The sequence below is a fragment of the Papio anubis genome, chromosome 8, assembly GCF_008728515.1.
Source record: "Papio anubis isolate 15944 chromosome 8, Panubis1.0, whole genome shotgun sequence".
Lineage (NCBI taxonomy): Eukaryota > Metazoa > Chordata > Mammalia > Primates > Cercopithecidae > Papio > Papio anubis.
This window is the reverse complement of record NC_044983.1, coordinates 139470774-139496624: the sequence shown is the minus strand read 5'-3', so window position 1 is coordinate 139496624 and position 25851 is coordinate 139470774. Positions and strand designations below refer to the sequence as shown.

At 60.6% G+C, this 25851-nt stretch overlaps 2 protein-coding genes and 1 pseudogene across 5 annotated transcripts in view; 2 read left to right on the top strand and 1 right to left on the bottom strand.

Annotated features, from left to right (window-relative positions):
- Positions 1-1362: 1362 nt before the first annotated feature.
- On the top strand, positions 1363-13705 carry DGAT1 (diacylglycerol O-acyltransferase 1). The gene is made up of 17 exons (XM_003903265.3): positions 1363-1814; positions 6879-6966; positions 9216-9256; positions 9364-9449; positions 9533-9585; positions 9716-9821; positions 9920-10021; positions 10113-10187; positions 10265-10368; positions 10459-10497; positions 10569-10610; positions 10693-10737; positions 10835-10947; positions 11028-11093; positions 11178-11265; positions 11371-11433; positions 11572-13705. The coding sequence occupies exons 1-17, from the start codon at positions 1606-1608 to the stop codon at positions 11725-11727; spliced, it is 1476 nt and encodes a 491-aa protein (XP_003903314.1). The 5' UTR covers positions 1363-1605; the 3' UTR covers positions 11728-13705.
- Positions 12733-13705, top strand: LOC108587129 (annotated as a pseudogene). Its single transcript, XR_004185717.1, has one exon. The product of XR_004185717.1 is annotated as an uncharacterized LOC108587129 (transcript).
- HSF1 (heat shock transcription factor 1) overlaps positions 13563-25851 on the bottom strand; it is a 27890-nt gene continuing 15601 nt past the window's right edge. The window contains exons 2-14 of one of the 3 annotated variants that reach the window (XM_009213786.2): positions 18951-19059; positions 18385-18521; positions 18080-18204; positions 16878-16953; positions 16745-16806; positions 16535-16631; positions 16301-16437; positions 15893-16174; positions 15424-15507; positions 14531-14636; positions 14386-14451; positions 14243-14312; positions 13563-14173 (exon numbers count right to left, since the gene is read on the bottom strand). In XM_009213786.2, the coding sequence (XP_009212050.1) occupies positions 13968-14173; positions 14243-14312; positions 14386-14451; positions 14531-14636; positions 15424-15507; positions 15893-16174; positions 16301-16437; positions 16535-16631; positions 16745-16806; positions 16878-16953; positions 18080-18204; positions 18385-18521; positions 18951-19059 (1557 nt within the window). In that variant the 3' untranslated portion in view covers positions 13563-13967. The remainder of the gene's footprint in view (positions 14174-14242; positions 14313-14385; positions 14452-14530; positions 14637-15423; positions 15508-15892; positions 16175-16300; positions 16438-16534; positions 16632-16744; positions 16807-16877; positions 16954-18079; positions 18205-18384; positions 18522-18950; positions 19060-25851) is intronic. The other 2 variants (XM_021942748.1, XM_003903266.5) reach the window with 2 other exon arrangements.

Genomic DNA, 25851 nt, shown 5'->3' with positions numbered 1-25851 from the left:
CTCACTCCATGCCCTGTGCAATATGCACACCAAGCCAAGGTGGGCCACACCTGTGGCTGTTGCAGTTGAGTAGTTGCTTCATTTAACATACAAGGTGGCTGGACCGGTGGCTCATATCTGTAATCCCAGCACCTTCAGAGGCTGAGGTGGGAGGATTGCTTGAGGCCAGGAGTTCAAGACCAGCCTGGGCAGAATAGTGAGACTCCAGTCTTTAGAAAAAATAACAGCAGGCGGGGCATGGTGGCTTGCACTTGTAATCCCAGCACTTTGGGAGGCCGAGGTGGGCGGATCATGAGGTCAGGAGATGGAGACCAGCCTGGCCAACATGGTGAAAGCCCGTCTCTACTAAAAACACAAAAATTAGCTGGGTGTGGTGGCACGCACCTGTAGTCCCAGCTACTCGGGAGGCTGAGGCAGGAGAATCGCTTGAACCCGTGAGGCGGAGATTGCAGGGAGGTGAGATCGCGCTACTGCACTCCAGCATGGCGACACAGCGAGACTCTGTCTCAAAAAAAGAAAAAAGAAAAAATAACAACAAACAACAACAGGGCGGTTGCACAGGCTGTGCAAATGCACAGAAGCCTCTTGAGTCCTGGCAATCCAGCGCCCCAGACTTCTGACATCCTGGAGAGGCTGGCCCAGGTTGGAAACTGGGAGGCCCTGAGAGTTGAGGGAAGTGGAGCTCCTTGTGGAGGGAGTGGGTGGGCAGAGGAGACACCACTAAGCGGCCTGCGCCCTCGCCCTCGCTCGCGCCCTCGCCCTCCTCTCGCCGGGCTCTGCAGGCGGGGAGGTGGAGAGCCTGGGAGTCGCGTGCAAGGCAGGCGTCCTGGTGACGCAGGGCCTGGTGCACTTCTCCAGCTTGGTCTTCTGACCTGGCCCTTGTCTGACGTCCCCTAAGGTGAAGAAAAGCAGGTTCCTGCCGGGGTAACCAGAGGGCTCGCGGAGCACAAGCGCGCCAGGGACGTTACCGTAAGCTGCGCGCGCGGAAACCAACGCGCTGGGTGGCCGGCGACGCGAGCCGCCGCGGACACGGGCCTGGGCAGCTGGACCGTGGCGCACTAGGCGCTTCCTAAATGATTGCCCCGAGCGAGTCGCTGAGACCCCGTGTGTACACAAGTGGGACGAGGGGCGGGAGCACAGCGGCCAGGAAGCCGGGGCCCGGCGCACCCCGGGACAGGACCCCGGGACCACGCCGGGGCGATGCGAGGTCCGTTCCCGCTGCACGCACTTGCAGCCCGCAGCCCCGGCCCAGCGAGCGACTACGGCTCCCAGGGTGCTCTGCGCCGGCGCGCCCGCGGCGACTACGGCTCCCAGGGTGCTCTGCTCTCCGTTAGCCTCTCCAGGCCCCGCCTCAGGTCGGCCGCGGACTACAAATGGACGTGAGAGGCGGCCGCCCGTTAGTTAGCGGCTCCGGAGCGACGCGGCCGCGATCCTTGAGGCCTACGGGCACGACGCGGGCGGGTGGAAAGCGCCGGTGGAGCGGGCACCCGGGCTACGGCGGCCGGCAGGGGGCGGCGGCGGCCGTTGCCGAAGGTCCGGAGGTGGGGCCGCGGGCCTCGGGCGCTGCGAACCCGGCGGGCCTAAGCTTTGCCGCGGGCTGAGGCCATGGGCGACCGCGGCGGCGCGGGCGGCTCTCGGCGCCGGAGGACAGGGTCGCGGCCCTCGAGCCACGGCGGCGGCGGGCCTGCGGCGGCGGAAGAGGAGGTGCGGGACGCTGCTGCGGGCCCCGACATGGGAGCCGCGGGGGACGCGCCAGCTCCGGCCCCCAGCAAGGACGCAGACGACGGCGTGGCCAGCGGCCACTGGGAGCTGAGGTAGCGAAGCGCCTGACCCCCTAACCTCTGACCCAGGGCCCCGCGACTCTCCGGGGTTGGCCGAAGCGCGAGCTCCGAGTCCGAGAACATGGGCTAAGGGGGGACCGGTGTGCCCTGTGGGCTCTGTGGGGAAACTGAGGCTTAGGGGGGAGAGTCACCTGACAAGGTCACTGGGTAGGAGCTCGGGAGCTGGCCTTGCCCAGGCAGAGGGGAGCCGGCAGGGGTCCCGCGTTCAGATCCTCTTGGGTCTGTGCATCCTCAGGGGCTCCCGAGGAGCTTTTCGAGGGGCGAGCTGGTGGGGTCCCCGCCCTGGACAGTGTCCCCTTATCTGGAAGGAGTCAGATGAGATCTGGGCAGTTTGTGGTGATGGGTCCTTCTTGGTGCTCTGAGCGGTGCCTTGCAGGTAGGAAAGAGTCCCTCGAGGAGGGCTGGCCTGCCAGGGAGGGGCCAGCGGGAGCCCAGGCCTGTCCGAGGATGGGGGAATCAGCAGCTGCCCCGGACAAAGGACAGTGTAAGAGGCATTCTTGTCCTTGCAGACCCTCCTGAGAGTGGCTCCGTGGCCCCTTCATTTCTCCAGTGGTTAGGCTGGCCTGGAGCACTGCTGATGTTGCCAGAACCAGTGTCTGCTGTAGGGACAGAGAGTTGGGTTCTGTGTTGGGACTTCCACCCTCCAGGTCGGGGGTGGGGTATTGGGGTGGTGGACATACCCGTAGGCGGGTACCCGGCTCAGCTGGATGACTGACAGAGAGCGGTGGAGGGAGAGAACCATGGCCCATGGGGAGGACTTGGCCAGCCTGGGCATTGGCTTCCTCCTCTAAGCTGGCCTTGAGCAATCCCCTTGCCACCCTCCATCCCCCCTTGATGGCCTTTACCCTGGCCCAGGGATCCTCAGGGGCTTTGATTTAGAGGGCAACTGAGGGCCTAGAGGTTATCAAGGTAGAAGTTGGCTGATTTTGGACATTTAGTTGGCAATGATTTGCTCTCTCAGTGAACAAGAACAGAGCTTTCCTTCACTGGGCACCATGGGGAGGGGACTGGGGGAGGGCAGGCACTGTCGTGGCCCTCAGGGTGCTCAGTTCATCTGGGAGATAAGATAACCTCAGCTAGAGGCAGGCATGGAGCAGTGTGGACAAAGGTCAGGCATGGAGGCCATGAAGGCGCTGTGGGGAGGAGGGTGGCCCTCCTGAGAGGGATGCTTGCCTGCTGTGGGTCTGGGGTGCTGATGAGAGAGGCTGGCCTAGGCACCTCCTGCCTGAAAAGGAGGTGTGGCTCCTGGAGTTACTCTCTCTCTAGGAGGCAGTGGGGATGGCTACATGACCTGTGGAGGATGTGGGAATTGAGATCTCTTTTTTTTTTCTTTTCTTTTTTTTCTTTTTTTTTTTTGAGACAAGTTTCGCTCTTGTTGCCCAGGCTGGAGTGCAGTGGCACAGTCTTGGCTCACTTCAACCTCCGCCTCCCAGGTTCAAGAGATTCTCCTGCCTCAGCCTCCCGAGTAGCTGGGATTGCAGGCACGTGCCACCACACCCAGCTAATTTTGTATTTTTAGTAGAGGCAGGGTTTCTCCATGTTGGTCAGGCTGGTCTAGAACTCCTGAACTCAGGTGATCCACCTGCCTTGGCCTCCCACAGTGCTGGGATTACAGGTGTGAGCCACCGCGCCCAGCGGGGAATTGAGTTTTTTTAAGTGTGAGATGAGGGTAGTCCCAGCTTTGGGCCAAGCTGCCATCCGGGGGTAGACAGGGGAGAGTAGTCACCTTCCTGCTTTGCAAACCAGCGAGCCTTTCCTGTGCTTCTGCTGGTGTGGGATGGGTGCAGAGCTCGTGGGAGAGGCCTGGTGAGTCCCTGTCCCTGCCATTGAGGTCGTCTCTCTTTGGGAAGAGGGGCAGTAGATGGCAGAGGTGAGGCCTTCCTGGGAGGCTGAGACCAAAAGTCCATCTGCTTCTGTGTCTCCAGGACTTGCAGGCCATGTGTGCTTGTCCCTCAGACCTGGGGATGCAGCAGGGCTTGGGGCCCCACTGGCTGTGGCCACTGGACTCTTCTCCCTGTTCTCTGGGTCAGGCCTTGCTCTGCCTGCCCTCCTGGGACTTGGCCTCTAGCGCACCCCCTTGTCAGCCTCACAGCCTCCCCTCCCTCCTGCTTCCTGCAGCTCTTGGCCCAGCCCAGCCTTTCCTCTCTGCCGCTTCCTCATTACTCCTTGAGCTCGGGGCCTCCTCCCCTCACGGACACTTCCTGCTCACCTAGGGCTGGGCTGTGGGTGTGAGCTCCTTTCTTCCGGCCCCGTGGCAAGGTGAGGCTATGAGGCAGGCAGGAGAGGGCACCCCTTTCTGCTCTGCCTGTGGTTCACTCCTGCCACGCTCTTTGCACACACCCAGCAGCCCTCTGCTCACAGGCACCCCAGTCGGGCCCTTCCGGTTTCTGGCTTCTCCCAGGGTGTTTTGTCCCTGGGGTGTCCTCTCTGACTCTCCCTTCCTCTCTCCAGCAGGGTCTGCGAGGTGCAGGGAGCCTGCCCCAACCATCTTGAACCCAGGCCCAGCCCAGAGGCCAGAGGGAAGGAGGTGGCAGCTGGGAGCAGAGCTGGACTCTGCCCCCTCCTCATTATATTTGGCCCTGGAGCTGCACTGTGTGGGCCCCAAGTGTGGGACTCACTGGGACCTGTGCCTTTGGACACACTTTGAACCTGGAGACAGGGTGGCGGGTGGGCATGTGCCAAGGTCTCGGTGTTGCTGTGAGACTGAGAGGATCCTGTTGGCTGGGTGGGCCTGGGGCTGCAGGAGGGAGGGCAGGCTGCTCCGAGTCTTCTTGGACTAGGGAGTGGGTGCAGGGACAGCTGGAAGGTGCAGAGGCTTGGGCAGGCCCTCCAGTAGGTAAGAGGGTGGACAAAGGTACTGTGGGCACAGGGGCAGATCCCGCCTCCCCATGCCGCTCCATGCAGCCTGCCTGCCCTCTAGCCCACTTGCCCCTGGCCGCACTGGCTGCTTGGAGCTCTGTGGGCACTGGTGGACTGGGGCTTCCTGCTCATGGGGGCCTGTGAGGGGTAGGGGTAGCGCAGTGGGGGTGCTGCCTCCTGGTAGGGCTGGTCAGGCCTGTGAAGGGCCTGAGGCAAGGGCATGGCTGGGTTAAGGAAGGCCTTGGAAGCCTGTCGAGGGGCCCCTGAGAAAGCTTGTATAGGATTGTCTGCAGTGAGTTTTGGGAAGCACCACCCTTTCCCGACTCCTGTTTTCATCTTGGGAGATGGGCACGGATAAAGCCAGCATGGTGTCCTTGGTGGCTCAAAGGGGGCAGGGGTCACACTGTTGTGAAACAGCTGTGGTTGGTAGGTTGTGGTACAAGGCGGCCAACCCTGAGGCTTGGGATTGTTCTGCTGAAAACAAATGGGCTTGAACTTTGGGAAGAGGGGGCAGTGGAGAGGCCCAGTCCAGCAGACAGCTCAGAGAGGCTGCTGGGCAGCTGGGCCTCGTGCCCCTGCTCCTGTCTTGGTGCTGGGGCTCTTGCGGCATCCACACCCAGCCTCCTGGTTGTGGGCAGGCAATGAGTGGAGTAGGCTGGGGAGATGAGCCAAGGGCCATGGTCAGTTGGGAAGGCAGCTGCCAACTTGGGGAGGGGGTAGGACGGAGGCTCAGGTGGAGACCACAGCCTCACTGCATGGCCCAAGATGGACCTGGTGGGTGGACGCAGGACGCTCAGGCTGGAGCTGGGAGAAGCAGGGGCTGGGGTGGAGCTGCCTGCCCCTGTGTTCCAGTCTAAATGGGCAGAGGGAAAGGTGTGACCATCCTCCCTGCCTGGGTTTTGTGGAACAGTGTAGACTTGTCAGGAACCGTGTAGGTGTAGATGGGGCAGGTGTTGCACCAACCTTGGTCTTGGGGGGCAAAGGTTGGGCTTGTTGGCATTGCCTCTTGGCCTCCCTGGCCCTTTGCCTCCTGGGCAGGGCCGTCTGACTGTCGACCCCAATCCTAGCTAGCTTGCCTTGGGCACCCTGAGGGCATCTGCCTCACGGGGCTCCTGCCATCACTCTCAGGCCCCCTCTCCCTGCCTAGGGACTCTGAGGGACAAATGTGTATGGGGGAGGGAAAGGGAGGTCTGGCCTCTCCTCTTACAAAATTGAGGACTTGGTCAATGCTGTGTGTGGTTTCTTGGTGGCACGGCAGCTGGGGGGTGAGGCGGGCCTGCAGCTAGTGTATGTGAGCCAGCACTGCTTCCTAGGACGTGTGGGGCCTGGCCAAGCTCCTGCTATCCTTGTCCTAGCTATATGGCAGTCCCTCTGTTGGGCTGGGTGCCCTCTTCCACCTGTGCGGTATGCTGAGGACCACAGGCAGGGTCTGCCTGTGCTCCTCCAGCACTGGTTGGGAGATCATGGGTGGGCGCCCGCCTCTGTTGGAAGCCTCTTGGCCAGCAATCACCTAGCCCTGGGTGGGTTCCTTTCAGCCCCCTCAGCTTGGGCTGGAACACATCACAAACAAGTGGATGCTACACCGGCACATGAGGGCTGGATCCCTGCCTCTGGGAAGGTGCATGTCAGGCTGGTGTGTGGCTGGCGCTTGGCCTGCCTTTGCCAGTTTGAGCCTGCACGTCCAAGTGTGGGGGACCCCTTGGCTTCCGGGTGCTGGGATGGGCCCACTGAATAGGGTGGATTCAACCCTCACCACTTGGTCCCCGCAGTGCTGGGCAGTGCCCCCTGGTCCATCCCCAGGTGGGACCCTGCTTGTGGCCCCAGTGCTAGTCCACAGCCAGAGTGCGTGGCAGTGGCCAGAGGCCTCTGGAGAGTGAGACCTGGAGTGTCCAAGCTCCATGTAGGTCCAGTCCAGGCAGGGCCAGCTGAGCTTGCTTCTCCTGACTCTGACGTGCTCTTCCCACTGCTTGGAGGTGCAGGCTCTAGGGGTCCTGAGAGCTCTGCCCGCTGTAGGTCTTGAGGCCACAGTGTGGCTCTGCCTGGTTTCTCCTCCTGGTTGTAAATAGGGAGTGGGGCCTGAGGGCAGACGAGGAGGCTGGGGTGGGGGCCTGGATCCTGCGAGGGCGGCCCTGCCCTGCTGGTGTCCACTCAGCGGGTGCTTGTGTTGTGCTCTGTCAGGTGCCATCGCCTGCAGGATTCTTTGTTCAGCTCTGACAGTGGCTTCAACAACTACCGTGGCATCCTGAACTGGTGTGTGGTGATGCTGGTGAGTGGGACATGGTGTTGGGAGCAGGTCTAGGTCTAGGTGGGGCTCTGCCCCAGGTAGGCCTTTGCCTGGGAACAGGCTTTGCCACCCAGGGTGTTGGGGCTGGAGCCCCTGTGGGCTGGGGTGTGTGGAGCAGGCTGCACCTCCATGTGGCCACCAGCACTGGACTGTTGGGGAGGGGAGTGGCAGTAGCTGCCCCTGCTGTGGTCACTTGGGCGCCCGTGCACCATATACTTGCTGCTCCCCATTGGATCCCAGGAGGGCCCTGCAGATGTGGTGTGGGCGTGGGGAGGCCGAGCAGTGCCTGGCTGGAGCCTGTGTGTTGTGAGCTGGGTCTGAGGGGTGCAGGGCCTCCATGGAGGGCAGGGTGGAGCGGTCTTGCCCTAGGCTGGTGGGAGAGTGGACTGCATGCTCTGTGGACACAAGGCCTCTCTGGCAGGGGATGTGAGAAGAACTTCCTGTGCTATGCCACATGGCCTGCGTGGGTATGGAACCGTGCAGGCCTGGCCACTACTCTGCAGTCCTCCTGGCCCCTTCCCTCAGCTGTGGGTCCTAGGAGCCCCCCAGGAAGGTGATTAGATGGAGCCCTGTGCCACGTCCAAGGCCTGATGCCTCTGGGTCTGCTTCCCACTGGCACTTCGTGGGGTGGGGCTGCCAGCCCCACCCCAGAAGTAGTTGGAATCTAGGGCTCAAAGGGGCACCCACAGGGCAGGTCAGGGGCAAGGGCTGTCTGGGTCCAGCCTCCCCCACTCAGGGCTGATGTGGCTCGAGGCCTTTGACCTTCACCCAGGCGTGTCTGTCTCTGGCCTTGGGTGCTGCTCCTGTGGCTAACCACGTGGAAGGGGCTGCACATCCACACCCCCACTGCCCATAGTCCTGGGAGGTTCCCTGGGGGTGGCCAGCTGTGGAGGCCCACGAGGCCTGGTGGCTGAGAAGCTGGCCAGGCAGGAGGACAGTGGGCCCAGCGCCAGCCCAGCACTCAGGAGACGCAGCCCATTCCTGGCCCAGGCTGGGCCTTGTGCAACCCAGGCAGCACTGTGTGTTCTCCCCAATCTCTTGGGCCTGCCTGGCCCTTTGGTCCAGCCCTGAAGCCTTTTCCCTGCTTTGGCTCCCCCATGACCCCCAGTCCCGGGCATGTGTCCCGCTCTGGGCTGCCTGTTGCATTCCCTCTGTGGCCTGGGCTTGGAGATGGGTACCGCCCATTGGCAGCTTTGGCACCTGCCTATTGTCAGCCCTCAGGAGAGGCCAGTGACAGTGTGGGCCACATGTGTCCGTGCAGAAGGCCTGTGTGTCAGCCCTGCAACTGAGGGAGGCGGGGCAGTGGCCCTTGTCTCTCTGAAGCAGTCTCCTCTCTCATGAAGCCTTCCCTGACCACCCAGGCAAGAGACCCTCAGTGTTTCCTTGCCAGCGACCCTTTTCCCCAGCACCAGTTCACCACCGCGTGAGGCCTGAGCTCTGGGTGGTAAGCCAGGTCTGTGGCATTGGGGCCCAGCTCATGGAGGTGTTGGTAGTGCTTGTAAGATGAAGGAGGAGGTTCCTGTCCTTGCAGAGGGAGACCAAGCACCCAGCTCCAGGCTAGTCCCAGGAGCCTTTTCCCATGGGGGCTCAGTCCTAGGAAGTTGCTTTGGAGCCAAGTGTCGAAGGCTTGGAGGGCTGCAGGAAGCAGAAGAGGTAGGAAGGGCAGAAGCCCTGGGAAGCACTCCAGGCCCAGCCCCCCTTGCCACACAGCTGGGCACTGCTCCTGCAGAGAAAGGGTAGGCAACTCCCTCCCTTCAGCCTGGGCCACCAGTAGGGACTGGTTCCTTAGGGCTCAGCTGTGGGCAGGCCTCCCTGGGCAGGCCTGTATTCTGGGGCTGTCTCTCTGGTGTGGTTGGCTGTGGGAGCCTTGGGTCCCTCACTGGCTTGGCTCAGCAGGAGGGATGTGAGCAGCTCAGCAGCTGGTCTTTCTGCTCCTGAAGGCCCACGCGTCTGACAGGGTTGGTTGGTCTTGCTGGCTGTTCCCTCCATGCGGGCCCCTCTGGTGTGATGGGGACAGGGAGGGACTTCCCCTTGCCCAGCACTGGTGTTGGCTGAGGTGGGTGCTAAGTCTCGGAGAGTGGCATGGAGACCAGACAGGGCTGGGTCTGCAAGCCTGAGGCTGCCACCCTGAGCTCAGGCTGGGGAAGTGCCCAGAGGTGTCGGGAGGATCTGGGGTGAGTGCCCTGTGGCCAGGACTAAAGGGGCTGCACCCTCCTGTCCGTCCCTCGCAGATCTTGAGCAATGCCCGGTTATTTCTGGAGAACCTCATCAAGTGAGTGCCTTTGCCAGGTCCCACCCCTGCCCCACCCATGGCCTGTCCAGGCCCTGCCCCATAGCCCTACCTGCCACCCACTCAGGCCCCAATTCCTCCACTCCCAGGTATGGCATCCTGGTGGACCCCATCCAGGTGGTTTCTCTGTTCCTGAAGGATCCCTATAGCTGGCCCGCCCCGTGCCTGGTTATTGGTGAGCTGGGCTCTGAGGAGGGCCTTGGGTGGGAATCAGGCTGACGTGGCCTTGAACCTGTGCCTTGGTGCTTCTGTCCACAGCGGCCAATGTCTTTGCTGTGGCTGCGTTCCAGGTTGAGAAGCGCCTGGCGGTGGTAAGCAGTGCCCCTCACCTGTGTGTGCTTACCCTGCTGTGTGCGCTCCTGGGAGGAGCTGTTCCCGGGCCTGGCAGCCCCTCCCCCAGGCAATAGGAGCCCTGGCTGAGTACTCTGCCCCCCACTCCAGGGTGCCCTGACGGAGCAGGCGGGACTGCTGTTGCATGTGGCCAACCTGGCCACCATTCTGTGTTTCCCAGCGGCTGTGGTCTTACTGGTTGAGTCTATCACTCCAGGTGCGCCCCCATCCCACCCTGCCCAGCTGTCTTGGGCCAGCCACGGGCGTGGCCTCTGGCTGTGGCCCTGTGGAGGCCTGAGCCCACCTCTCCCACAGTGGGCTCCCTGCTGGCGCTGATGGTGCACACCATCCTCTTCCTCAAGCTCTTCTCCTACCGTGATGTCAACTTGTGGTGCCGCAGGGCCAGGGCCAAGGCTGGTAAGGGGCTGCTGGGGGCTGGGGCTGCCCGCTGAGGGGCTGGGCAGCAGCAGGGCCCCACTCCCCGCCTCCCACTCTGCTGTGTTCGTAGCCTCTGCGGGGAAGAAAGCCAGCAGTGCCGCTGCCCCGCACACCGTGAGCTACCCGGACAACCTGACCTACCGCGGTGAGGACCTCTGTGGGGCTGAGGTGCGGGGCACAGGCCGGGTCTGTTCTGGAACCAATCCCCTATGCCCATTCCAGATCTCTATTACTTCCTCTTCGCCCCCACCTTGTGCTACGAGCTCAACTTTCCCCGCTCTCCCCGCATCCGGAAGCGCTTTCTGCTGCGACGGATCCTTGAGATGGTGAGGTTGGGGGCTGGGGGCGGCCACTGGAGGCTGGGGTCCTCCAGGCTCACCAAGGCCTCAGCTGGCTGCTCTCTGGTTCCCCCCTAGCTGTTCTTCACCCAGCTTCAGGTGGGGCTGATCCAGCAGGTAAGTGGGGTGGGGTGGGGTTGGGTGCAGCTGGGTGTGGCTGGGAGCTGACACGGTGCCCTCCCTTGCAGTGGATGGTCCCCACCATCCAGAACTCCATGAAGCCCTTCAAGGTGAGCGGCCCAGGTGCTCCTGTGGCTGGGGTGGCTGGGGAGTGGCTGGGAGCACGGCTGGCTGAAGGGCTTGTGTCTGCAGGACATGGACTACTCACGCATCATCGAGCGCCTCCTGAAGCTGGCGGTGAGTGCGGACAGGTGGCGCGTGGGCGGGACAGGAGGGCATGGTGGCATGTGGGGGAAGGTTCTAGAACTTGGTGCCCACCCCCACCCCCTGCCAGGTCCCCAACCACCTCATCTGGCTCATCTTCTTCTATTGGCTCTTCCACTCCTGCCTGAATGCCGTGGCTGAGCTCATGCAGTTTGGAGACCGGGAGTTCTACCGGGACTGGTGGTGAGTGTCCCTGGGGTGTCCCTGGGGGCTGGGATGGGCCATGGTGTGCTCTGATCCCCCTGTGGTCTCTTGGCCCCTAGGAACTCCGAGTCTGTCACCTACTTCTGGCAGAACTGGAACATCCCCGTGCACAAGTGGTGCATCAGGTAGGTGGGGTGTGTGTGTGTGTGTGTGTGAGATGTGGAACATGGCCGTGACCCTGAACCCCTTTCCACACTCCCCCTCTGCAGACACTTCTACAAGCCCATGCTTCGACGGGGCAGCAGCAGGTGGATGGCCAGGATAGGGGTGTTCCTGGCCTCGGCCTTCTTCCATGAGGTCAGTGCTCTGTGGGACGTCCTGCCTCATCCCTGGGCAGGGGTATGCCCACGGCAGGGATGGCTGGTTCCCCCTCCCTGACATCTTCTCTCCCTCCCACCTCAGTACCTGGTGAGCGTCCCTCTGCGAATGTTCCGCCTCTGGGCGTTCACGGGCATGATGGCTCAGGTGAGCGACCCCTACGTGGCCTCCTCACCCACTTACCCCCTGCCTGAGCCCTTGGGCTGACCCCCCCATGCCCAGGGACCCTGAAGCCCCCAGCCCTGTGGTCACCATGGCCGACTGACTTGGCCCCTCATTCCCCAGATCCCACTGGCCTGGTTCGTGGGCCGCTTTTTCCAGGGCAACTATGGCAACGCCGCTGTATGGCTGACGCTCATCATTGGACAGCCAATAGCCGTCCTCATGTACGTCCATGACTACTACGTGCTCAACTATGAGGCCCCGGTGGCAGGGGCCTGAGCTGCACCCAAGGGCCTGGCTTCTCACTGCCACCTCACACCCGCTGCCAGAGTCCGCCTCTCCTCCTGGGCCTCGAGTGCTGGGGATGGGCCTGGCTGCACAGCACCCTCCTCCTGTCCCAGGGAGGCCTCTCTGCCCCTATGGGGCTCTGTCCTGCACCCCTCAGGGATGGCGACAGCAGGCCAGACACAGGCTGATGCCAGCTGGGAGTCTTGCTGACCCTGCCCCGGGTCCGAGGATGTCAATAAAGTGCTGTCCAGTGACCTCTTCAGCCTGCCAGGGGCCTGGGGACTGGTGGGAGGTATGGCCACACCCACAAGGGTGATTGCCAGAGCCATGTGGACAGCTGTTCCAGGGGCCAGGAGGCCTGACATCCCCGGACCTGCTGGGGAGAGGCAGCTCCACTGCAACAGGGTGGGCATGCCCGGTAGGGGGAGTGCAAGGCCAGGCAGACACCCCCATTCCCCACACTCCCCTACCTAGAAAAGCTCAGCTCAGGCATCCTCTCCTGGCGCCACCCCTGCTGGGTGTGAGGGAATCAGCACTCTGGCTTGGTGCAGGATGAGCCTGCTTGGCCGACTTGCACCCACCGTGCTCAGCCTCAGCTCGGGAAGAGGTCGCCCTGTGTTTGTTGGAAGTGGGCTCCAGCCAGGGTGGCCCAGGGATGGGCAGTCCACAGGGCCTTTCTGGTGTGGGTCTGGTAAGCCGAGGGGCTACAGTACACAATGGCTATGTCCATGGCTATTTGCCTTGGGGCAGGGCTCAGTTTGGCAGCCTCTCTCCTTCACTTGGAATCTGGTGTGCAGGTGGCTCTCAGCTGCCCTCCACGAGGTTGGGGCACCCTTGATCCCTAGGCCTGCCTTGCCCTCTGCTCTTCTGGCACCAAGCTGGGCAGTGCAGACAGTGCAGCCCCACAGCCTTCAGGACACCTTGTTTCCAGGCCCTGCAATCCACCAAGCTGGACAGATGGGGCACCCCTTGGTCACAGTGGGAGGTCAGGGGTAACCCCAGGGCCCTGCTGCTGCCTTACCTTGCTGGGGTGACTGCTTGATTAAAGATCCCAAGACTGGACCAGGCCCTGGTGCCCCCAGACCTGCAGCTATGGCCCAACAAGGCAGGTGTTTGAGAAGGCCCTGCACAGGGTCCCAGGACTGCACTGGGGGCCTCATCAGCAACCTGCTGGACTGTGGTGGTGTGGGGGGAGAGCGGGCTACTTTGGTGGTACCCTTCCTCTACCCCAGTGGGGGCTGGTGGGCCCTGAGGTGGAGGCATTTCCTTGGGCCCTGCTGAGGATGGTGGTAGTGGGTGAGCTCCTGGTAGGGGGACAGGTGTGGGTTCGATTCCTCCATCCCACATAGGTTCCTGTGCCTCTCCCCACCTGTTGGCCAATGGAGCTCAAGAACAAGCTGTTGCTGCCAGATAAAGAAGCAAAGCCTGCTCCACTGCCCACCCCAGGCCCCCTTCCCTTCCTCCACCAGGCTGAGTGGAAAACCCTGAAGCTATGGGACAGGCTCCTGTTGCCTGTGCCTACATAGGAGGGCGCTGGCTATGGCAGGAAGACAGTGTGCCTGCCCTGCATCCCCTGTCCCTGAGTGCAAACACCTTGGGAATGGGGTTCCTGGTGGTCCTCTGACAACGAGAGACCTGCAGGGCCAGGGTGCCCACCCCGGTCTCTGGTCCTGCGGAGTTGGGCAGGCATGGGGCTAGCTGCAAGCGTCCGCCTTCCCCCAGGAGGCCACTGCAGCCCAGCCCTTCTGTGCCCTGGGCTCCTCCTCACTGCACCCCCATCCACCGTACTACCCTGGGACAGAGGAAACACATGGGAGGCCACCGCATAGAGCCTGTCTGTTTATAGATCTCTGCCTGTCTTGTCCGTCCGTCCGTCCATCCACCTGTGTGTATATATCTGTATATCTCTATGGAACAGGGAATGGGACAGTTGTGTAAAAATCCAAAATACAATTCTGATTATGAACAACCTGCAGGGTCAGTCCAGGTGTGGCTACGAAGCCCCAACCAAACCACAGGACACGGGGTTGGGGGAAGGCAGACTGGCAGGCCGGGGTGACCCTCCTGACCAGAGGTGCTGCCCAGACCTGAGCCCCTGTTTGTCCTACTGGGGCTGTGGTGGCCAACCCACCAGTGCCCAGGACCTCGAGGCTGCCTCTCCTCCCCAAGGCCAGCCCTGCACTGGGGGTGGGGGTGGGCAGGCCACGGCTGGCCCAGCTCCTCCGGGGCATCTAGGAGACAGTGGGGTCCTTGGCTTTGGGAGGCTCTGAGCCTGTCAGCAGGGAGATGGTGGGGTCCTCTGCGAAGCCGTCCCCTTCGGAGAAGTAGGAGCCCTCCCCCAGCTCAAACAGCACCGGCAAGTCGCTGCTCCCGGTGTCCACGGAGCCGGGGTCGAGCAGGAACAGTGGCTGTGCTGTGTAGTGCACCAGCTGCTTCCCTGCGGGGGTGGGGGTGTCAAGGCGGTGGGGGGTCGGGGCAGAGAGGGGGCTGGTGGGACTTGGCTCACCTGAATCCGGGCTGCTGTTCTCCGCCTCGGGAGGCCTGGGGGGCTCCTGGGGAGACAGGAGCTCTTGGATCTGTGGGGTGGAGATGGTATCGTGAGCGCTCCTGCTGGTCTTGTTCCCCCTCACCCCCCGCCCGCCTACGCACACTAGCCAGGCTGCTGTCAAGGTCAGGCAGGCTCATGTCGGGCACGGTCACCGAGGGGCTGAACAGCTGCGGAGGAGGGAGGGAAGTCAGAACAGCACCTGGGGGCGGGGCGGGGCGGGGCGGGGCGGGACAGGATGCGACTCACGTCCAGCAGGGCACTGGTGTCCACGCTGAAGCCGTGGCTGCTCAGCATGGTCTGCAGGTTGTCCAGGTTGGAGTCCATAGCATCCAAGTGATCACTGAGCTCATTCCTGGCCCGGGATGAGGGGGTAGCTGAACCAGTGCCCTAGGCCCCACACCCCGATGCGCTCCTGTGGGAGAAGGGCTCCCCTTGACTGTATCCCCCAGGCCGCACCCCCGTGTATGCCTGCACAGGCTGGAGGGGGGCAGTGCATTCCAGGACTGCCTGGAAGGTGGTGGAGGCTCTGTGCCCTCGGGTGCGGCTGGGCCCATGCTAGGCATCCCTTCGCCATGAGGCCTGGAGGCCTTGGTGGCAGAGGACCCAGGAGACAAGGGGCGTATTCAGCTCTAGCACGAGGATCAGGGATTTCAGTTTTCAGGGTTGGTGAGGTTTCCTGTTACACTGGGAAAACGGCTGGGGCTGTGCTCAGTGTGTGGGTGGCTCAGTCCCTGCCCTGGTGCTGCTGTGGGAATGAGACCCACGGTCTGGTGGCTGTGACCAAGAAAGCACTAGGCCATGGGGCACACCTGGGCCATGGGACAGGCAGCCAGGCTGGGTACCAGAGGTGCCCTGGAGACCCCGCCTGGCAGGAAGTGCAGTCAGCACCACAGTTTGGATCCTGCCAGCACCAGAGGCCGTGCCAGGCCAGGGAGACCTGTCCCTGTCACAGGCAATGACCACAGGCCCATGGCCAGGGGAGCCATGATGACATTGAGCCCCAGCCACAGAGGAGCTTAGGACGATGCCGCCCAGACCCGATGCTCATGCCCCGTCAGGCTGGGTCTGGTCCACGGCTGTGTGGGAGGGCCCGAGCTCTGGCAGGGCCCTCCTCCCACCCCAGTGGGGTCAGCGCTAACCCTGGCTGGACTCGGCCATGCGGAGAGGAAGAGGGGCAGGGGAAGAGGCGGGCGACCCCAGACATCTGTGGAGTGCGAGCCAAACTGCAAGATACAAAAACAAGAGCCCCCATTGCAGGCAGGGGCTGGGCAAGCCTGGGGGTGTGGAGGCCAGGCCCTGCTCACCATCTCCTGCCATCTGTCTGGGCAGCATGACCTGCCAGGACCTGTGGCCTGTGGCGAGAGGGTGGCAGCAGCAGGAGGGGTGGCTGAGAGCAGGGCCCAGCAGCCTGCCCGGACACGCCCTTGGCTTCTGTGGCGTTTGGGATTGTGGGGTGATCTGTTTGGCACCTGTCTCCCTCCCCAGCCCCGAGCTCTGAGGTTAGGGGTAGGGTCCTGTCTTGCCAGCTGCCCTGCTCAGCCCTCTGGGACAGTCTGAGCTGAAGCCCAGGGCTGTGCCTCCAGGGGCTGTGGGTGGGGCGGCACTCACTTGTCCAGGCAGGCTACGCTGAGGCACTTTTCAGGGGTGGAGGTGGGCGGGGGTGAGGGAGGCCGGCCCTCGGTGTCCGTGTGGCCCCTGGCGTCCGTGAGGGCTGTGGCGGAGGCGGGGGTAGGTTCACTCTCCCGCAGGATGGAGTCAATGAGGGCGGTCGGGGACAAGAGGGTGTCCACGGAAGATGGGCGCCCGGGACTCGCCTCCTCTACCCGGGGGCTCTGAGGCGGGCTGGGGGGCTCCTCCTTGACACGCACCAGGGGGCTGCTAGACAGGGGCCTGGACACGAGGGGGGCCACGTTAGCTGGTGTCTTGGCCAGCCCCACCTCATCCCCAACTCTGCCCTGGGCCCACAGGGGCTCGCCTCGTTGGGGGACAGGATGGCTGGGGTGATGCGGCCCCCACCTCTCGTCTATGCTCCCGCCGGGGGAGGCCACGGGGCTGGCAGGAGCCAGCTCGGTGATGTCGGAGATGATGGGTCCGGAGTTGGCCACAGAATCGGGGGCGTAGAGGCTGGAGCTACTGTAGGCCGGGGAGGGGGCCTGCAATCAAAGACAGGAGGCTCGTGCAGCGCCGGCCAGGGCAGCACACCCCACTGCGCCCGCAGGCCTGGACGGGTGCCCTGCCTCCAGCACTCACCGAGTAGGGGCCCGAGCCGTGGACGTGCTCCAGGGAGAACTGCCGGCCGTACTTGGGCATGGAATGTGCTGAGCCGCTGTCGTTCAGCATCAGGGGGCTGTGGGGAAGGGTGCAGGTCAGCCGCCACCCCCCACCTCGGGGCACAGCTGACAGAGGAGGAGGACGGCCCTGGGCCCTGGGTGGCGGATGCAGGCGTCCCCAAAACCTCACATCTTTCTCTTCACCCCCAGGATCCGGTTTGACTGCACCAGTGAGATCAGGAACTGAATGAGCTGTGGGGAGAGAGGACACAGTCACCCCGGCCCTTGTGGGGCCCCCGCCGGCCCTCTGGCCCTGCCCCCACCTTGTTGACGACTTTCTGTTGCTGGGCATGCTTCTGCCGAAGGCTGGCCACCTCCCGCCACAGAGCCTCATTCTCACTGCAACAGACCAGGCTGGGTCAGTGGGGCCCGATCCCAGGAGCCCCAGGGCTGAGGGAGCCCCACAGACCCTCCCCGTCCACCAGGCAGGAGCAGGGCTAAGTATGACCATGTCTGGCCTGGCCCACCCCAGGATGAGAACTGCTGTGTGGAGGGCTGGGGGCCAGGGCCAGGGCTTGCTGGTCCCACTGCCCCCTCCCTGACAGGAACACCTGGTGTCAGGTAGGGTGTTGGGGACGGGAGCACCAGGATCCAGGTGCACCCAGATCCTGGCATCCATCCTGGCCAACACCTGGAGGGCTGCCTTGGACACAGGCCAGGAGCAGACCCTTGAGCCGCCCTTCTGAGGCCTGAGAAGCCAGGTTGAGGGAGGACGTTCTTCAGTTGCGACACCGGCTGTCCCGGGTCCCGCAGGTGCTCAGGGCCAGGCCTGGAAGTGGCTCAGAGGTGTCCCCACGGGGTGGGGGAGAGCTGTCCCCAGCCAGTTGAGCAGGGCCGTGAGCGCGCTCCTGCTGCTCTGGGAGGCTGAGCCCCGCCAAGCCTGTGAGTCTTCTTGGGGCCAACTGGGGTTGGGGTTCCCGCATGCCTGGAGCCCCAAAGTGGATGCGAGACCTGAGCCAGCCTTCCGAGGTGGGCTTGCCTCATTTTCTCAGGTGCCACCATGTGTCAGGCCCCTGCTAAGGTTTCCCCAGAGCCGCAGGGTCCTGGTGAGGAGGGGCTGTGGGGCTAGCTCCATAGGCCCAGGCACGTGTGGGGTAGAGGTTCCAGGAAGGGCCTGAGATGCGTCTGACCCCAGGCCCGAGGCGGGTGGGATGGGTCTGCTGTGCAGGGCTTGTCCTCAAAAGTAGGCTGGTAGGTCCCGCCAAGCTCGGAGCCCAGGCGGAAGCCAACACCCCGGGAGGCCAGGATGGCCCAGAGAGCGCTGGGGACGTGCAGAACAGGGACCCTCTGGACCCCCTTCTGCACGTGGAGAATGGCCGGTCCCAGCAGCCATGGGCGGCGGGGCTGGGGCAGAGGCCCAATAGATCTGGGTGGAGCAGGAGGTGGGGCTGAGCACCTGGAGCCCTGGACAGGGCCCTGCCCCCACAGCACCCGCTGCAGCCCACAGTGCTGGTGTGGGACCTACTGCTTCATGGCCAGGAGCTTGGAGTCCATGCACTCCTGCTTCCCCTTCATCAGCTGCACATCCGTCAGCAGCTTGGTGACACTGTCCTGACGGATCTTTATGTCTTCACTCTTCAGGGTGGACACCTGGATCCCCGAGAGGGACAGGGGTCACTGAATCGGCCTGGGAGCTTGGCAGGCTCAGGCTCGTCCACTGCAGTGGGTCCCTCAGGAAGCAGGCAGGCTGGAGTGGGAGCTCTCAGGGAGGGCCAGGCGGGGAGAGCCATGGCAGGCGAGACTGGGCGAGGGTGCGGGGCCGGCACTCACACTGGTCACTTTCCTCTTGATGTTCTCAAGGAGCTGCTCCTGGCCGCGCAGGAAGCACGGGTGCTGGAACTCCGTGTCGTCTCTCTCTGGCTTGACCAGGCCACCCTGCTCGATGTGGACCACTTTCCGGAAACCATCTGCACATAGCAGGGAAGGGGGCGGCTCTGCTTCAGGGTGGGACCAAGACCCCTCAAAGAGCGGCCACTGCCCTGGGAGGCTGCTGCGGAGCTTGGCCACGGTCAGACCCCACCCTGCCCCTCAGAGCCCACGCCTGGTGGCCGGGTGGTCTTGGTCTAAGTGAGACCCTGTGTCCCCACAGGGCTCCCCACGCCCGATACACATGGAGTACAGCTCGGGCTTCACGGTTCTTCCCTGGGGACCCCAGGTTCATACCCACGAGGACCCTCCCCGTTGGAAGAGGCAGCTGCCCCCGGCCCCCAGGCTTGCTGGGTTCCATGGCATGCCCTTAGCCAGCACAGGGGGCTCCGTCCTTCATCCACAGGGTCCTCCTGCTGGGGTCCCACCATCTGCAGGTCCGCCTCCCCCACCTCGGAGGCGGCACTCACACATGTTGAGCTGCCGCACGAAGCTGGCCATGTTGTTGTGCTTGAAATACTTGGGCAGCACCTCCTTGGCAAACTGGCCCTGGTCGAACACATGGAAGCTGTTCCCACTCTGAAAGGGAGACACACGGTGGGTCACGCGTGGTGGCAAGAGGCAGCGCGCCCAAACCACCCTTCCCCAGGCCACCCCTTCTGGAGCGCAGGCAGTGCACGTTCCACCTGATGGGGCTGGGGCCATGGGAGGCCCAGGGGGCTGGGGGGAGGCGAGTTCGTTCCTGGGACCACCTGCCACACGGGCCTCATCTGTGCAGCGTGACCTGCATCCTCACTGTGAGGCCCAGGACTGGGTGGTGGGCAGATGCGGGGCCTTCCTCACAGCCGGGAAGCCCCTCCCCAGGGGTTCTAGAGAAGGCCACGTTTCCACTCACAAAGCACCTGCTGCACTCTGGCCACGCCCACGGGACGGGGTTTAGCTTTACCCAGGGGTTCTAGAGAAGGCCACGTTTCCACTCACAAAGCACCTGCCACACACTGGCCACGCCCATGGGACAGGCATTTAGCTTTATCCAGGGGTTCTAGAGAAGGCCACGTTTCCACTCACAAAGCACCCGATGCACTCTGGCCCATGCCCACGGGATGGGTGTTTAAGCAGGACATTTCCCTTAGGAACAGCAAAGGAAATTGAGCCCTGATTTCATTACTCCAGAGGAAAACACATTTGCGTTCAGAAATCCAAATTCATTCTTGTTTTGTGACGTGAGACGAGAAACAGAGACAGTCAAACACTGCATATATTCTTCCTCTTCCATTTCTCTCCCAAGCTCAGGCCCAGAGCTATCAGGAGGAGCTGGCGAGGGAGGCATCCCTGCTGGCCGTGGCCATAGTGGCTCAGAGGGGGCACTGAAGGCTTAGGGGACAGCGAGAAGCCCACACGGCAGGGAATGGGGGCCTGAAGCAGGGCCAGAGAGAGGTGAGGGGTGTCTGCACAGGAAGGGGCGGCTGACCCAGTGAAGAAACGGGAAGGGCAGTGGGGCAGATTTATCCTGCCAGGGAAGGGAGCTGCAGATGCAAACAGGGAAAAAAGCCAGAAAAACCCCCGTGGTATAGCACTAGAAGTGGAGAACCGCTTTCCAATATAGAGAGACGCGAAATAAACAGGGATGTGCATGCGTTAGGGAGGGAACCAATCACGGAAAGGACCCAAGGCAGGAGAGAGAGGGTGAAAAACGCCAAGCCAACTTTCCAGAACTCTGAAAATTAACCAAAGAATTACAGTAGCACGGGGAGCATTTATTCCAGAAAAACAGCTGAATCTTAGTAAGAACGGTGGGGCTGTGTGAACTTTTTTTTTTTTTTTCCTCTGAGACAGGGTCTTGCTCTGTTGCCCAGGCTGGAGTGCACTGGCATGAACACGGCTCACTGCAGCCTCCGCCTCCCAAGTTCAAGTGATTCTCGTGCCTCAGCCTCCCAAGTAGTTGACTACAGGTGCCACCATGCCCGGCTAATTTCTGTATTTTTAGTAGAGATGGGGTTTCACCATGTTGCCCAGGCTGGTCTTGAATTCCTGACCTCAAGTGATCCGCCCACCTCGGCCTCCTGCGGTGCTGGGATTACAGACGTGAGCCACCGTGCCCGGCCAGGCTTTGTGGCATTTTAACGTGCCCTATTCCCACTCCATCCGCAGCCCTGAAGACCAACAGCTGCAGTCCTCGTGGGAACCAGTGTCCTGGCAGCTGCTGCGGGGCGGGCCAGGGCTTGGGCTCCTCCCAGGCCCCATTCCCAGAGGCCTGGCAGCATCTGCCTAGGAGTCCACGCACAAGGCTGTCTCTGATTTGACTTGAAGCTCTCCTGAATAAAAAAGCTGTTCGCCTAGGTGTGTTTGTTGAAACACTTAGAGGCGATTTTTGAACGCTGGGGCTGCCTGAGGCAGTGCCTGGCAGCTGGGGAGAAGGAGGCGCCACTAGGGGCTCTGAGAAGCTCTGAGATATTCCAGGACATCCCGCAGCCGTGTCCACGTGTGAGCCAGCCCTGAGCTCTCGCTTCTGGCTGACCTTGAGCTCTGCGTAAGCAGGAAGGGAAGCACAGCCGGGTTGTCCACGGCCTGGCCGAGTGCTGAAGGCGTCCCCAGCACACACACAGCCCCCAAAAAGACGGAGACTCGCTGGCTCCAAGCCTCGAGAACATTTCCGCCCCGTCCCGACCCACATCAGTGAACTGAACAGAGACTGCAGTGGCCATCAACAAGAAAGAACAGAACCTTTACAGAAGCAGTCCTGAAAAGCTACCGGGCTGATAACCACAACAAACAGCAGCAGTGACAAATCCTGGGAGGCGGGGGAGCCCGAGCTCCAGAGCTGCCACTCTCAACCTATCAGAGTTCCGGTTCTCCAGCCGGCTGTGCTGGCTCACGCCTGTGGTCCCAGCACTTTGGGAGGCCACAGCGGGTGGGTTGGTTGAGCTCAGGAGTTGGAGACCGGCCTTGGCAACATGGCAAAACCCCGTCTCTAGTAAAAATACAAAAATTAAATAGGTGTGGTGGCACACACCTGTCGTCCCAGCTACTCAGGAGGCTGAGGTAGGAGGATCCCTTGAGCTCCGGAGGTGAAGGTTGCAGTGAGCTGTGATCGAGCTACTGCGCTCCAGCCTGGGTAACAGACTCAAAAACAAACAAACAAACAAACAAACAAAGACTCTAGTTAAAAAAACAAAACACAACGAGATATGCAAAGAAACAAGAAGCTAGGACCCATACACCATCCACAGAGAAAAAAAAAAAAAAACAATCAATAGAAACTGTCCCCAAAGAAGCCAAAACATTGGACACTGGACTTACCAGGCAAAGATTTTAAGTCAATTATTTCAAATATGTTCAAACAACTGAAGGAAACTACATCTGAAGAACTAAAGTATGAGAATGACATCTCATCAAACACAGGGTATCAATAAAGAGATAAAAATTGTAAAGAAGGACGAAATCAAAATTATGGAACTGAAAAGTATAATAATTCAGATTAAAAGTTAACCAGAGGGGCCAGGCATGGTGGCTCACGCCTGTAATCCCAGCACTTTGAGAGTCCGAGGCAGGTGGATCACCTGAGGTCAGGAGTTGGAGACCAACCTGACCAACATCGAGAAACCCCGTCTCTACTAAAAATACAAAATTAGCCAGGCATAGTGGCTCATGCCTGTAATCGCAGCTACTCAGGAGGCCGAGGCAGGAGAATTGTTTGAACCCGGGAGGCGGAGGTTGCAGTGAGCTGAGATCGCGCCATTGCACTCCAGCTTGGGTGACAGAGCATATCTGACTAGGAGAAGGAGTCAGCAAACATGAAGATAGGTCCACTGAGATGGTTCAGTATGAGGAAAAAAAAGAAAAAAGAAGGAATAAGAAGGAGAGGAGCCGGCTGGGCGCGGTGGCTCACACCTGCAGTCTCAGCACTTTGTGAGGCCGAGGCGGGCGGATCACGAGGTCAAGACATCGAGACCATCCTGGTCAACATGGTGAAACCCCATCTCTACTAAAAATACAAAAAAAAAAAAATTAGTTGGGCGTGGTGGCCTGTGCCTGTAGTCCCAGCTACTTGGGAGGCTGAGGCAAGAGAACTGCTTGAACCCTGGAGGCAGAGGTTGCCGTGAGCCGAGATTGAGATTGCACCACTGCACTCCAGCCTGGTGACAGAAGGAGACTCTGTTTCAAAAAAACAAAAACAAAAACAAAAATGACAGAGCCTCAGAGACCTGTGAGACAAAAAGTGTAACACAGCCGGGCGCAGCGGCTCACGCCTGTCATCCCAGCACTTTGTGAGGCCGAGGCGGGCAGATCACCTGAGGTCAGGAATTCGAGACCAGCCTGGCCAACATGGGGAAACCCCATCTCTACTAAAAATATAAAAATTAGCTGGGCGTGGTGGCGGGTGCCTGTAATCCCAGCTACTTGGGAGGCTGAGGCAGAAGAATCGCTTGAACCCGGGAGGCAGAGGTTGCAGTGAGCCGAGATCACCCCACTGCATTCCAGCCTGGGGGACAGAGCGAGACTCTGTCTCAAAAAAAAAAAAAGTATTAAAATGGCTGGTGCAGTGGCTCACATCTGTAATCCCAACACTTTGGGAGGCTGAGGTGGGTGGATCATTTGAGGTCAGGAGTTTGAGACCAGCCTGACCAACATGGTGAAACCCCGTCTCTACTAAAAATACAAAAAAATTAGCTGGACGTGGTGTCGGGCGCCTGTAATCCCAGCTACTCAGGAGGTTGAGGCAGGAGAATTGCTTGAACCTGGGAGGTGGAGGTTGTAGTAAGTGGAGATTGCGCCACCGCCCTCCAGCCTGGGCGACAGAGCGAGACTCCATCTCCAAACAAAAACAAAAACAAACCAAAACAAATAAAAGTATTAAAATAAAAGACCCTGCCACTCAATCTTTGTATACTGGCCGGGTGTGGGACTCAGGCCTGTAACCCGAGCACTTTGGGAGGCTAAGGCAGGAGGATCCCTTGAGCCCAGGAGTTGGAGACCAGTCTGGGCGACATCGCGAGATCCCATCTCTACAAAACATAAAAATTCAACATCCGGCGATCCCATCTCTACAAAACATAAAAATTCAACATCCGGCAAAACTACGCTTTGAAAATGGAGAGATATCCACTGCTGGGACAGCAATGCGAGGACCTTCGTGGAAGTACTTCCTGTGAAACAAGCAAAGCTGACTTAAACCATTTAAGGTCTCAAAACTGTCCTAAAGGCATGTTAACAGATAAACACTTATGGAGTAAAATCTACCGACGCCTGGTACGAACAGTGAGCCTGGTGGCATCTGAACCTCAGTCTCCTCTTTCCCTCTCACCCCAGCTCGCCATGATGGGCACTACACTCAGGGGAGGGGAGCAGGAAGATGGGGACCCTTCTCCCCTCAGTTCCCGAGTAAGGTTTCCCGGATCTCACGGGCTGGGCAGACCACCAGAGTTTCTCATCCTCACCGACTCCAAGCTGAAGAGACTAAGCTGCTGGAGCATGTGGCCAAGACGCCAGGGGCTCCCTCCTCCACCTTGCCCACGCCTCAGAGAGGAGCTCTGCCACAGCCACAGCAGGCTGAGGACACCCAGGTCTCTGACCACCCTCCCGGCAGCTCCCACCTGATTAAAGCATTTTCTTTTCCTTTTTTTTTTTTTTTTTTTTTTGAGGCAGTCTGGCTCTGTAAGCCAGGCTGGAGTGCAGTGGCGGATCTCCAGCTCACTGCAAGCTCCGCTCCCAGGTTCCACGCCATTCTCCGGCCTCCAGCCTCTCCCGGTAGCTGGGACTACAGGCGCCCGCCTCGCCCGGCTAGTTTTTGTATTTCTTAATAGAGACAGGGTTTCACCCTGTTAGCCAGGATAGTACCGATCTCCTGACCTAAGTGATCAGCCCGCCGGCCTCCCAAAGTGTAAGGATTACAGGCTTGAGCCACGGCATGAAGCCTCTTTTTTTTTTTTTTTTTGGAACCAGAGTCACCAAGCTCACAATAGATCAGGCTGGAGTGCAGTGGTAGCGATCTCAGCTCACTGCAGCTCCGCCTCGGGTTCACGCCATTCTCCTGCCTCAGCCTCGGTAGCTGGGACCGAAGCCATGCAGCGCCCGGCTAGTTTTTTGTATTTTTAGTAGAGCCGAGGTTTCACCGTGGCAGGATAGTCTCGATCTTCTGACCTCATTGATCCGCCCGTCTCGGCCTCCCAAAGTGCTGGAATTACAGGCTTGAGCCACCGCGCCCGGCCAAAGCATTTTCAAAACCACTTTTTTTTTTTTTTTTTTTTGAGATGGAGTCTCTCTCTGTCACCTAGGCTAGAGTGCAGCGGCACCATCTTGGCTCACTGCAACCTCCACCTCCTGGGTTCAAGCGATTCTTCTGCCTCAGCCTCCTGAGTAGCTGGGATTATAGTAAGCCGCACACCTGGCTAATTTTTATATTTTTAGTAGAGACAGGCTTTCACCAGGTTGGCCAGGCTGGTCTTGAACTCCTGACCGTAAGTGATCCACCCACCTCGGCTTCCCAAAGTGCTGGGATGACAGGCATGAGCCACCGTGCCTGGCCTTAAAAACCACACGTTTTAAATACAATTCAGGCTTTCTGGGTTAAAACTGCAGGGTAGAGCACCCATGCTGGGAAAGCCAGGCCAAGAAGATCAGAGGCTGCTGTCCTGCCCAGTGCCCAGAGCAGTGGTAGAGAATGAGCCTGGGTGGGGAGAGAGGCTCTTTCCATAAGGAAAGAGCTCTGAAGCTCCCCGAGGAAACTCATTTTATTTGAAAGTTCAGCCCAAGAGTGCTCTCAGAAACGACAGCTCCTCTAGAGTAAGAGAAACAAGTAAAACCACAGGCTTGTTCTCCTGCAAAGGGAAAGCTATGAAGAGCCCCGCTGCAGCCAGAACAACCCTGACTGACCTCAGAAACTGCCACTGCTCAAAACCCCACAGAACACCCCTGCAAACAATAATCCAAATAGCGAGACCCCCGTCTATACCAAAAAAATGATTAAAGATCCCCCAGTGGAAATTCTAGAGCTGAACAGTACAATAACCAAAGCAGAGCTGCTGGCCGGGTGGTAAATGCTGAATTTCACATGCAACTCCCAAGCTGCTTTTCAAAGAGGATATAGCATTTGTGTTCTCAGCAGCACGGGTGAGTTCCAGTGGCTCCGTGCCCTCCTCAGCACCTGGTGGTGTTGGCTGTTTTTTCTTTTTTTTGAGACGGAGTCTCTTGCTCTGTCCCCCAGGCTGGAGTGCAGTGGCGCAATCTCGGCTCACTGCAACTTCCGCCTCCCAGGTTCACGCCATTCTCCTGCCTCAGCTTCCGGAGTAGCTGGGACTACAGGCGCCCGCCACCACGCCCGGCTAGTTTTTTGTATTTTTAGTAGAGACGGGGTGTCACCATGTTAGCCAG

Coding starts and splice junctions, on each gene's coding strand:
- DGAT1 (XM_003903265.3), top strand. CDS start 1,606: ATGGGCGACCGCGGCGGCGCGGGCGGCTCTCGGCGCCGGAGGACAGGG. Junction 9,257..9,363: donor TTTCTGGAGAACCTCATCAA/GTGAGTGCCTTT, acceptor CTCCACTCCCAG/GTATGGCATCCTGGTGGACC. Junction 9,586..9,715: donor TTGAGAAGCGCCTGGCGGTG/GTAAGCAGTGCC, acceptor CCCCCACTCCAG/GGTGCCCTGACGGAGCAGGC.